This window comes from Pagrus pagrus (genome assembly GCF_965226575.1).
Source record: "Pagrus pagrus genome assembly, chromosome: 14".
Classification (NCBI taxonomy): Eukaryota; Metazoa; Chordata; class Actinopteri; order Spariformes; family Sparidae; genus Pagrus; species Pagrus pagrus.
In genome coordinates this window covers 18,012,584-18,025,364 of record NC_140198.1, presented here as the reverse complement: position 1 = coordinate 18,025,364, position 12,781 = coordinate 18,012,584, and the positions used below count along the sequence as shown (strand labels likewise).

Here is a 12,781-nt window from a genome sequence, read left to right as displayed (position 1 = left end):
AGTGTAGGAAATGGAATAACACTGGCAGCACAATCCGCTCAAGTTCATATGCACCGGTACACGCTGCTCACCAGTTCCATCAACTCTTTGGCCCGGCCGATCTCCTCGGGGATGGACACGAGCTTGTTGTTGCTCACAAGCAGAACTTTGAGGGGGAGGCTGAACAGGTATTTTGGCAGAACTGACAGAAGATTTCGGCTGGAGATAAAGATAAAACAGTGACCTACATTGTAAACAGTGCACAGAAGCATGTAACAGTGAGTATCTTGGCACTGGGAATTGAGTTTCAGCAAAAGAGGAAATGCCTCCCTTTCATGTGAGCATTTTTGCCCTGCTTGTGTTTTGAAATGGGGAACAAGCACCTCCTGAGAAATGTAAAACTAAACACACCGATACATTCCCCAAACTGAAAGTATAGTCTTAGCAATGACTCACCTGATGTCAAGATAAGTCAGCATTTGCAGATTGATGATGGCTTCTGGGATGCACTTGATGCAGTTGTGGTAGAGGTTGAGCGACTCGAGGGGGGCGAACAGACACACTTCTGGGGGGATTTCTGTGAGCCGATTCTTGGACAAATCTGCGAGGCAGAGGACCAGGAGATGATGAATACATACAAAAACATGAGAATCTAGAATCAAGATCTTGGCACTGTCCATTAGGTTTGCTTTAGAGGCTTGAAAGACTAATCAATACGTCTCCGTGACTGAGCGGTGGGCAGAGCGCCTACTCATCGAACACTGGTCTAAGATTACACCAGAGTCTCGGGCCTCAAAGGTTTGAGTGCTACTGGCTGAGTAATATCTCAGTATTTCCAACATCGATCTCACTGGGAGTGGCACGTTAATGGCTTCAGATTCGTATGAATGGATGGAAAGTGAAAACTCCGCGTTTTCTTTTTGTTCAAAGATAACCAACAAATGGTTATAAAGAAAGGGGAGGTTATGGCTGCTTTTTGTACAGAACAGTGGAAGGTTTTCAATGTCACTGGGATACTGTAAAAAATAGTTATATAACTGAAAAACATATTTAAAAAAAAAAATGAAATATACTGACAAAAATGTAATATAATTACACTTGGATGCAATATACCAAGTGATATTGCGTGAGATGACAGAAGACACACTTTGTTCATCTATTGTACCAAGAGTCTACAGCCATGCTAACAGCTCTGTGAGGCTGTACTCTACTCTAAGCTCAATGCTAATGCTAGCATGGAACTTACTCACAAGGCTAACATGCTCATGTTCAGCAGTTATATTGTTTACCATGTTCACCATCTTAGTAAGAAGTTAGTAGGAAAGCCATAAGTAACCGATTTTACTATGAACCCGGTTTTAAAATGTCACTCAAAAAAGGGACACTGGTTCATTATTTTTCAAAGTAGTTGTTCATTTTTACAAAAAACTGCATTTGGACCTGACTTTTTGTTTCTGTTTATTTTGTTGTGCTTTATTACTGTTACTGTATTATTTCTGTTTCTGAAGGCAGCAACTGTTTAAAAAAACTAGAATAATCATTATAAAATGAAGGCGTTCTTGAGACATCGTGTTCACAAGAATGGCACAGACGGACAGATGGACAACCCAATATGGGCACAAATACAATATAACCTCTAAATAAACGCGCTCATGGGATTTTATATCCGCAGTGTTCTGAAATAAATGACTGCATATTAATCATTAAACCAAGAAACAGTCATGCAGGTATTTTAAAATGAATTTAATCAACAAATTAATCTAAACATCTTGACCAAAGGCTGTAAAATGTGGCATCTTATGCATAGATATTCTTTATACATTATTCCTACATTTGTTAACACGTTGATCACATTAGTTCCATGAGAAAGGTAGAATCGGTTCATGCTGATGCTGAATCAATAAATAACAAGCCTTAATTAAAAGCGTCCGACACAGTTAGTACAGACTATAACTCATGTGATCTTCTTTACTCCTGAAGCCAATTTGCTGCAAAATCATCGCCCTGCATTAATCAGCTGGCTGCTTCCATTCTGCAACAAGAATATGAGTGAATACCAACACAGCCTCTCATCTGAATCTGCTCTTATGCTAAAATATTTAGATACTAGCTCTCTCGCCCAGGAACGCCAGAGTAGAGGAGGCACGCTCAGGCAGATACTGATGTGTAAGCTCATCATCACTCAATGTCTGTCCTCATACACGCACATCATGTACGAAATCTCAATATACACCATCAACCAGACCCATGCTCACTCCGGAGGACTGGATGCCTTTGGATCACGCGCAAAGCCTGAGTGAAGGCGCATTACGCCTCAAGGTTGATGATTCACTCGTACGGATCAAGACATTTTCATGCACGCATACACATGCATGCACACAAATCTTTACAATCTCTCTCCCTGTCTTCTATTAGAGAAAACATGACGCAAACGGCATTCATTTGAAACAGGAAACATTAAGATACATGGGGACTTGCATACAAAGACTGCCTCGCATTGTGTAGACTTCACCTTCAGACACATATTGATTCAGTAGCTGCAAATTGATGTGTGTGTGCGTGTGTGAACGATCCTGCATTCTGAATTATCTCAGGGTGACACGATAATTAGAGACCTATGTGAAGAGCTGCGCAGCCACAGATAAAAACAGCTTTCAGGGATTCAGTCCCACCGAAGTGAAGTGCCACATCCACACTGCTGGGGAAGCAACCGCTACTGCGCCGCCATTTCCTCAATGCGTGCCAATACATATAGCTCCCATCCCTTATCAAACAATTAAGCTACATGAGCTTTACTGAAAGCAAACAACCCACTGACCGACTGTTAAGAGGGCTCTGTTTACTGTGGATGGATTAGCATGAAGAGCACACAAAACGTCATATCAGGAGCTTGTATTCAACATGTTTATGGGGATATGGCAACCTTTAATCCCTGAGGTCGCAAGGCGTCATGAGGAGTTGTGTCTGCGCCTTTAAATAGGCTCTCATTTCTAAGCCTCCCTAAATGAGCAACAACAGACCAGACAAGCCTCAATCTGTAAGCAGAAGTGAGAGAGCAGACAGTCAGAGGCAGCACAAAGGGAAAATAAGCCCAGAGGTTAAGGGACAGAAATTACCACATGGGGACAGACTAAAGCCGAGGTCACAGGGTATACTTGTTTTCCATTAAGAGTAAATTTTCCCTCTCCCTGAGGCTCGGACCTTGATGCTGTGACCCAGCTGTACATTGATGACTTCCCCACCTCCCTCCCCTCCTCCGGCCCCACAGCTGGCTGGGGGATTCTTCTGTAGCGGTGGAATCATGTAGACAACGATGGGAGAAGGGGGTGGGTGAAGTGGAGGCAGTCTTTGTGAGCTCCATCCTCCAATCCAGGCCGTGCACCATCTGCAGCTCACAGTGGGTCTTTCATCCACCTGCTGGTCGCCCAGAGCTCCCGCAGGACGAGGCCCCGCCAGGCAGACGGGCCCTCCGCCCTCCAACAAGGCTCCACTATGCGGCTCCACCCTCGCGCCAAATCATCAGTCTATTCATTTAAGTTGCTAGTGCAGAGGATGTCTGGCTATGTCTTCCCATGACACAGCAAAAAGATGTCCTGCTGCGTGCTGGAGTAAACAGCAGACCACAGTCTCTCTCTATTTTCGGTTCAAAGGTATTATTAGCATGAAAGATCTCTCTCGACTGCGAGCTGCTGCTCTAAACATGAGATATTTTGAGATTACAATTAAAACCTGTGATCATCTTTATAAAACAACGGCAGAAATCACTGATGGTCTGCAAGAAATCTGCAGACACCAAAAGTACTCCATCAGTTCCACTAGAAGGTTCGATTAAATGAAGACATGGCAGGAACATGACAAAAACATGATTAATTGGGGTTAATTATTTGCGCCTCGCAGCAGACGTGACCAGTGTGTGGGTGTGGTTTGGATCGGTGGTGGGTGTTAAGTGCAGGCAGGTACCTTCTGTGCAGTGTATGCCTCTATGTGGATTCATGTATTTGATGGGCAGTCAGCTGGGTGCCCCTGCTATCAATCTGCTCCTGGAGATACCCAGATGGGATGAGACTGAGATGGGTTGGAGGGGGAGTGAGGTCATATTCAACCATTAACAACTGAACACTGGTGTTCAGGATGGCTCAGGACTTGTCACCAACTGACACTGGCAGTGTTTGGGAGTGGGTCAGTCCAGGGGTGTGTTCCCCCGTGCGGGTGAGCTGGCGGATGGTGACAGAGTGGTTAGGTCATGCAGATTGATGAGTGTGAGGTTTGCCCCGGGGGGATTGGGCATTCTCTGGATCAGCTGTATTTGCTTTGAAGGGGGTGATTAGTGGAGGCTTTATTGTACTCACATGACTGGCTCGTGCAACATAATCACAGAGAATCTATAGCCTACTTCCCTCACCAGATATGGTCCCTAACATGGATGCTTCATCAGTCCCTGCCCAGCAGCCTCACAGCAGACATATGCAGACAGATTCATGCATACACAATTGTACATAACCATATCCAAACACATTATCATAAGCACTTTAGATATCAAATATTAATGTTCGCCTAATGCTTTGTTTTGTCCTCATGGTTTTGTCCAAGGAGGTGATACTCACACAAACACGCACGTTTGTACAGCTATCCTTGTGAGGACCCTCATTATGCATTCCCTAGCCCCTTATCCTAACATTAAGCATCAAAACTAACCCCAACCTAAACCCAATTCTAACCTTTACCCTTAAGCCAAGTCTTAAGCCCTGAAACAGCCATTTAAAGGTCTGTCTGAAAGCGAGGACTGGCGAAAATGTCCTCACTTTACCAAAATGTCTAAAACTCGAATCGGTTCTTACAAAGACATCATCCGTCTTCTCTAACAGTCAATAGTGACAAACCTACAAATAATCATGAAATAATAAAGTTGTCCTCCAAAGTATGAAGAACGGTTGTTCTGGTAACACCAGTACCAGGAATGCCTCTGATACAGCCTAAAATACTGGTTCGGGCATGCACCGATCCTTTACAACATGATCTATTAGCCCCAACACTGGACGCTGCTACTTCCCAGCAGCGTCCCATACTCCTGTATGTAGGCAATGACTCTAAACAGCAAGTGACCTGACATAAAATGATGACAGCACTCATATGACACCCATAGATTAGTAGTGTGCAGCTGCACAAAAATAACTGAGTGGAATGAAATGAAAAATCTGACTCATATTCATTCATCCATACTGAAAGTGAAGAAGCAGAAGCTGTGGCTGCACACTCAGCTTGACACTGTAACTCCCTGCTGATTAACAGAGTCACTTCTAATCGAACCAGAGCGTGCTCTGAAATATGACAACATTGAAATAAAGATGCACAAAAGTTTCTCATTTTATTTTATTTTAAGTGATTTATTAGGATTATAGGTTACCTGTGAGTTTTGTACAAGCACAAATGCCAAATACACGGTGATTCATAAATCTCTATTGTGCAGGTTATGTCTATTTCAAATCAAAAAGCTGATTGATGGATAAATCACTGGAAATATCCCAAGTTGCAGCCCTAAAATTGAGCAACAGCAAGCACAATGAAACTGGCATATTTAAATGGACATGTTTTCAATTATCAACTGACCTAATCTAAAAATGTTCTTTCATATCTAAGGCTTGTGAGGAACATGCCGTCCAGCTCTTAAAATACCACAGTATCTCCACATCTCGGCTTCACTTTATAAGGATCAAAAGTTATGTAACGCTTTCCAGACATTTCCTAAAATAAGATCAGTGACGCCACTGTAAAGAACAATCACCAGCAAGTATTTAGAAAAATATCTTCCTCAAACAGACAGTAAATGTCTGGACGTACTGTATAAAACCTATAATAATGACACAAGTGCTCTTTTTATTGTTCAGTGTGACACATCAAAAGCATCGTGCTTACATCAGTGGCGTCATTAATGTGATAATAAAGCACTGTGCTCTTCCTCACAGGTATGCATATGTCTCGTCTAGACATGCAAACACACAACCAGAAGGAGCCCTGAGGGAACGAGCACCAGCGGGGAATGTGGATTTTTTTCAGACTACGCTCACAGTGATATGATCGCTCAAAAACTATTCTTCACAGAGCAGCCGTGACACGAGCACAGACGGGACACTCTTTCATTAGACAGCCAGAATGTTTGATTTGATATCGAGTTAGACGAAGTACCTTGCACAATGCCCTGCTGTGTGAGGTTGTGTTTTTAATTGCCAAGCCTCTTGAAGCCTTTTGAATAAACTGGCCGCCATGAGCAGTGACAGTGGGTATTTATTTACACAGGTGGATTATTAAAACCGAGAAGGCCGGCTTGATGTGTGTGTCCTTGTGGCGATTGTCCTTTACAGGCTGTCTTGAAGGACTAAACTTCTCAGGAACGTAACCCCAAAGAAGCTTCTTACAACGAGAGACTGTCTCTGCCACCTGTTTCAACCAGCTCTTCATTGTTCACTGCAGACGTCTGGACATGGAGCACAGTGAATCTTGCAGATTTTGGTTTGTTCTTGGCTCTCAAATCACTTTCAATTGGCGCTTCAGGGAGGATGCAAGATTGTGCAATTTCCATCACTGATTTGTAGTGTGATGACAGATTGTGTGCAGTCTTCAATGTTTCGCGGCAGAGCCATAAAACAAGGGAATACAAACTAAGACCGCAATCTGCTGCGTGACCTACATTCTTAAGCATACTGTAAATAAGTCATTATGTTCTCTTTTTAAACCAAACAGAGTTGGTTTAAAAAATACATTTGTTTGTTAGGATCCCCCTCGGCTACCACACACACACTTTGCTCTGTCTAACAATACCCACGCATGTAAACACAGTGCGTTGGAAGCACCTCACACTGTCTTAAGTGTGTGTGTGTTTGCACCCTTGGGGGCAGGGTAATGGCAGGCATGGGCGTGCCGGCATATGAACCTGAACATCTGCCCAGGTTAATGCTCCCCAGCCCCTCTCCAAGGTCAGGGAAGCAGCTCAGAGCTCTCACACCTTCCCGTGGGAAAACATAACGGACTGGAGGCAAACTGCCACTAGCACACAGCAAACAGACACCCATGTGTGAGCACTGGCCTCCCTCTTTCTCTGTCCACACACACTGGAGCCTTCAACTGCTCATTAATCACATGGAGACCACTTGGTTAGGCACCAATCTGCAGAGAAACCCCATTTTAACTCAGCCATCGTGGGATGCCATGCTGTTGCTTTAATGAAGGCAAAAGGCAAAGACACATGTCAAAATAGTTTTCACAGGAATCAGTTATTTCTTCTATTTACAGGCACATTTAAAAATAAAGATGAGAGGCTGCCATTGCTGACTTCCATTTCAAAACCTTCAAATAAGTACTAAACTGGAAAGCAGAACTAAGAATGCATTTTTTTTAAATATTACATCCGCCAAGGAGGAAATGTTTTCACCCATGTCCCTTTGTTGGTTGGTTGGTTGGTTTGTCAGCAGGATAACGCAGAAACTTCAGAAAGGATTTCCACTAAATTTGGATTGAGGACGGGTCTTGACCCAGAATAGACCCCATTAACCTTTGGTGTGGATCCAGACTTACTTTAACATTGCGAGATAGGGCGGTTTTTACATTTTCATTAACTTTTCAGGGAATAATGCATGGATATTGATGAAAAAATCTGGCTTATTTAAATGGCTGGTATCTATGAGTACATTTTGATGCAGACCAAAAAAACAAAATGTGGATCTAGTGGATTTAAATATGGTTTTTTTTTACATATTGGATTAGGCTTGAAGGAATTAAGGGTGCTGTTGGGCCTTGGCAGAGGTATGCACTCTACTGAAAGCCATTGTAGTTAGATTTGATTTTATCTCAGAAAAAAATGCCTTTTTACATCTGGGTGTGCCGCTTCTTTTCACAACAAAGATCTTAGGTGACGTAAACCATCCTCAACTGCGAGGTGTTGATCTCTCTTTGCACATTTGAAAGTGAGACCTCCATCTGGCACGCCTTTTATTCGAGGCAGCGAAATGAAGATGCAGAAGAAATGACTGCAGCCAGCCGCGAGCACAGTGACAGGATTAGTCACAGTGTAAGCAAGAGATCACACATTTCAGATACATATATATATATATTTATATACTCTCATGTCTCTTCTAATCAGTGTTATATCAAGTGAAATTGTGATAACGGCAGTTTTTCAAAAAGCTTTCTTTAGACAGGCTGATCATCATGACGTTATATGTTAGTGGTAGCAGCATAACGTGTGTACATTCAGCACAGCGGTCCAGAAATAGTGCATTTGACTTCCTGTTGGGTTAGTCAGTCCTTCCCCTGAAAGGCCGCCTGTGCATAACGTTGAGGGATTTTCACACGAGACTTTTAAAATGACATCATAATATCATGTCAGATATCTTCATTTTATAATAAAAGGATGGTTCAGGTCAGGTTTGGGAACCGCTGAAAGCACTGAGATCAATCTCTGTACATCTGGATCACTGACAGAGAAAATAAACAATCTGTGTTCATGTCTGCTCAGTGTTAAACAAACTGCAGTGGTGGAAAGAGTCCTGAAAATCTGTACTCAAGCACAAGAACAGTTATATTCCTGAGATATTACTCAATTATAAGTAAACTACTGGTATTAAAATAATATTTAAGTAAAAGGACAAAGTGTTAAGAGTATGTGGATGTTTTATGGTATACAGTTTTTTACAGTATTTTACAGTATATATAGTTTTTTAAACTAACTAGGTAGGTTACACAGTGTGTAAGAACGGGTAAAATTACAGACATGAAAAAAAAACAGTCATAAAAGTGTACAAGTGCCCAAAAAAGGACTTAATTACAGTAATTTGAGTAGAGGTAATTGGTTACTTCCACCACTGCAAACCTGTTACCCATCCATCCAATCTGTCTCAAGAGGATGGAACCAAGTTAACTGGTGTCTATGTTGAGTATATCACGATCTACGACAAATAGTTTGACTTAACCTTTGATTCCAGTTTTCTTCACCTTACACGTAATCACCCTGCACTGCTGGACTGTCAGTTAGCATCGTGCACAATCTGCTTTTGTATGTGCTTTATGTATTTATCTTCAATGAGTGCCAGGGTAATAATTATTCTTGTGCTATTTTTAATTTTCAGTCCCCTTACTTTTGCAGTAACTACTGTTACTGTCAACCTTACAGTTGACCTACATTCATTTGCACAGACTCTATTATAGTGAGAGCTCTCTGCAGTAGTTCTGGTGGCTAGATTATCACTTCTCTGCTGTGTTTTTATTCTTATACTCTTGCTTTAAGTCTAATATTCTTGTTTCTATTTTTATTCTTATATTCTTGTGTGTATTTGGATTTTGTATGTGTCATATAAGCGTCTGGATGCTTAATCCATCTATCTATCTATCTATCTATCTATCAAACAACAAAAGCATTTTGAAAAAAAGAAAAAAAACGTCTGGTGGGTATGAAGAGGAAGCAAAATCTTCAGGCAGAAAATTTAAATCCCTCGGGGTTCAGGCTTTCCAACAAGGCTGTACTTGCCATAACGCTGCACATGACACCATATGGGAGGTGGAGGAACAGATCCAGCAAACACAATGACTGAGAATGACTAATAATAATTTATTACACTATTATTCATTCATGTATTTGTTATACTTATAACCACAAATATTCCCCTCAGTTGTATAGTCTGTCATTGGATCGTTCATGTGTGGGATGTGTGAGAGGAGCTCATTCCTGAAGCACCATGTGTAATACCAATGAGTGTAAGACCTGACCCACAGCCCTCAGCAGACGTGAGACTAATACTGACCTACTGACTGACTTGACTACACGAGCACATTATCATTTGCCTCTCCCAGAAACCCAAAAAAAACAAAATACAAATAAATATCCATCATCTCATACGTGAAACCAAAAGCAGACCAGAGTATTCCTCCTCTCTGAGTGATTATGGGCTGTACTGGCATACAGTATGCATGCTCCCAGGCAGGAAGGCAGGCAGGCAGGCAGGCAGGCAGGGGGGTGAGGCTGCAAGTACACTGCATCTTTTGTCTGCTTGTGCCGAAAATGAAAAAAAAAAAAAAAAAAAGAGGAAGAAGGATGTACGTGGATCACATGCTCACTAGAATGATATTCGGCGAGCACGAATTTACTACCGGCCCCTCGGTTCATTCATATTCTGCTCCAGCAGCCCGGTGCCAAATCATCTGTAGCTCGGTGCGCACAGCACCGCACAGCGCCTGACTTGGGTGCGCCTGCCGTCTCATTCATGTGTCTCGAGGGGGGCTCACCGAGAGCCGCTGGCGTCGACCAAAACAACCGCACGGCAGCAGCCGAGCCCCCCCTGTGCTGTACAATGGACAGTAACCACAACCAGGATGTACAGAGGCCAGCTCAGTGGACGGTATATCCCTTTAAATATTGTCCCCTACACGTTTAAGCGCCTCTGCCCAGAACATCAGGCACAAATCCACGCACAATGCGGGCACGCTGCCTTCATAAACGCATAAACCCCGCGAGTGTATTTTTTTTTTCTTACACGAGGCACATAACGGCTGGCTCTCGTGGGGGGTTTTTTCTCGGAGTTCACGCACGCACACGGCGACCCACCTGCTTGTGTAGTATCGGTCAGATCGTAGCTCATCCCCGGGTACTCCCTCAGCTTCCTCCCGCTCAGGTTCAGGAACCCCGAGCACACGGCATCCTCCAGAGCCCGGTCCAGACTGCGGGCCGTGTGGTGCTGCTGCTGGTGCTGGTACTGGCTGTTTCCCGGGCTCCAGTGAGGTCCGCTAGAGTAGTGATGGCTTTGAAGAGCACTGACAGCTCCCACACCTCCCTGACCAGACGCCATTTTCGTAAAAAAGAAATTACTCTACAATAATAACAGCGCACAGCGGCAGTTTCTCCGCCCATGCGCATACGGGGTACATACCCGGGACGGACGCTAGGGGATGGGCTTCTGAGGTGCTGCTGCTGCTGCTGCTGCTGGTGATGATGATGGTGATGGTAAGCAGGGTATGGTGGCCATTTTAGGCTTTTTACCCTTCTTCCACCTGCTCATGCCAAACTCCCAGCAGGGCCCCTGCTGAGGACAGTGCAGCAGACAGGGGGCAGGGGCCCTTCATCAAAGCCAACAGTCAGATTTCCTTAAACGTGGCTCCCAATGCCTGGAGGGCAGTGGGTGGTTATTGATAAATTATACTGAATTAATATGATAAAAAATAATAGTATCAGATGGGCCTACAGATATTTAAACAATGCTGAGAGTCATGTGGTGCCATATCCTTCTGAATACTGACACATAACATAACATGATGCATCAGACAATCTTTATAATAGGGTTTTTTTTTAAATATAGCAATTACCATTGAGTCTCAATTATGGATTACCATCTCCTCATTACTGTCAGTCTGGTTAGGGAAATTACAGATGGGCCGAGAGGGGGAGAAAAATAATTAAGCAGGATATGTCTGAGTATCCAAGTGGGGCATTTTATTTTCACATGTCCCAACAGAGGAGAACTAAAGTAGCCCAAAGGCCCGTCTGGTCAGCCTGAGCAGTCCTCACCAACTCAAATTGTCCTCGGGTCAGGCCAGGTTTGTCCTCTTGGCCCTGCCGACCGATGCAGCTGTCCCTCCAAGCAGCCCTATGACGATTGATAGATAATATCACATATGGAAATACTGCTGCAACAAACAGCTGTTGTTTCCGAGACCTTAAACTTGATTAGCTTTGAATAGGGCTGTAGCGATACACCGTTTTGCGAGCAAAAATAATCACTCTGAGATTGAACCACAGCCTGTGCATGTGCTCATTTCTGTTGGTGTTTTTTTATAGTCAAAATCTTCTGACATGCAGGAGATTATAGGGCATAACCTGCAACAATGTCAAATCAAAGACATAAACAAATATTTTGAATTGACCCTATACATTTCTGATACACATCTACAGTGTATACAGCTGCCCAGGAAGCTACCTCACTAAAGATATCTGTTTTATTGATGTTTTTATACTCGCACCTTAATTAATATTTTATATAAGCACTCTTTCCTACTTTGCACTGCAGCAACTGCACGACAATTTCCCTCGGGATAAATTAAGTTCCATCTTATCTCATATAATGAGAATACATTTAGCCTACAGTTGACAATGATCATTTAAAATCCATGAAAGATGTTTCATGCATCATTGTTTAAATATCATCATGTATGAATCGCAATAATAGAGCATATTTTATGAAAACGAGGAGAAATGTGTCAGAAATACAAAAAAATTAAAATTATGTTTTATAATCTAAGCATGTCAGATAGATTCACTTTGTGCATGAAGTCCAGGGAGCTCAGGAACCTGCGGAGGCCCTGAGAGGCAAGTGAAAAAACATATTAAGGAACTTTCTAGATTATCCTGGCAAATCATTTTTTGTCATACACTTCTTGAGTCATAAACACGGGAGAGAAAACAATTTAGATCTGACTCAGAAAATGGATCACAATAATTATTTTCTCTAACCTCTCAGGGCTTCCGTATTTCACACACACATTTTGTTTTTCACTCAGTTCGACACACGAAAAAAAAGTTTTTTCACTGTGTTGCACACATAAAAAGACATTTCTTTTAGCACCAGAAAAAACAAATCTCACTTGCCCCTCAGGTCTTCCGTACTGCAGAGGCCCTGAAAAAAATACAAAGGAAGTGTGAAAGATGATATCGGCAAATCATTTTTTTCCTACACTTCTGACTCAGAAAATGGATCACAAGATCACATTTGTTTCTCTGACCTCTCAGGGCTTCCGTACCATTTTACACATTAACATAACAGGT

The 12,781-nt window shown here is 42.7% G+C and overlaps 1 protein-coding gene across 3 annotated transcripts in view; it reads right to left on the bottom strand.

Moving 5' to 3' along the window:
• The window catches only part of lrch2 (leucine-rich repeats and calponin homology (CH) domain containing 2), a 34,317-nt gene extending 23,403 nt beyond the window's left edge, over positions 1 to 10,914 (bottom strand). For all 3 annotated transcript variants that reach the window (XM_084373307.1, XM_084373308.1, XM_084373309.1), the window contains exons 1-3: positions 10,571 to 10,914; positions 436 to 580; positions 72 to 198 (exon numbers count right to left, since the gene is read on the bottom strand). In XM_084373307.1, coding sequence (XP_084229433.1) covers positions 72 to 198; positions 436 to 580; positions 10,571 to 10,811 — 513 coding nt within the window. In that variant the 5' untranslated portion in view covers positions 10,812 to 10,914. The remainder of the gene's footprint in view (positions 1 to 71; positions 199 to 435; positions 581 to 10,570) is intronic.
• Positions 10,915 to 12,781: the final 1,867 nt, after the last annotated feature.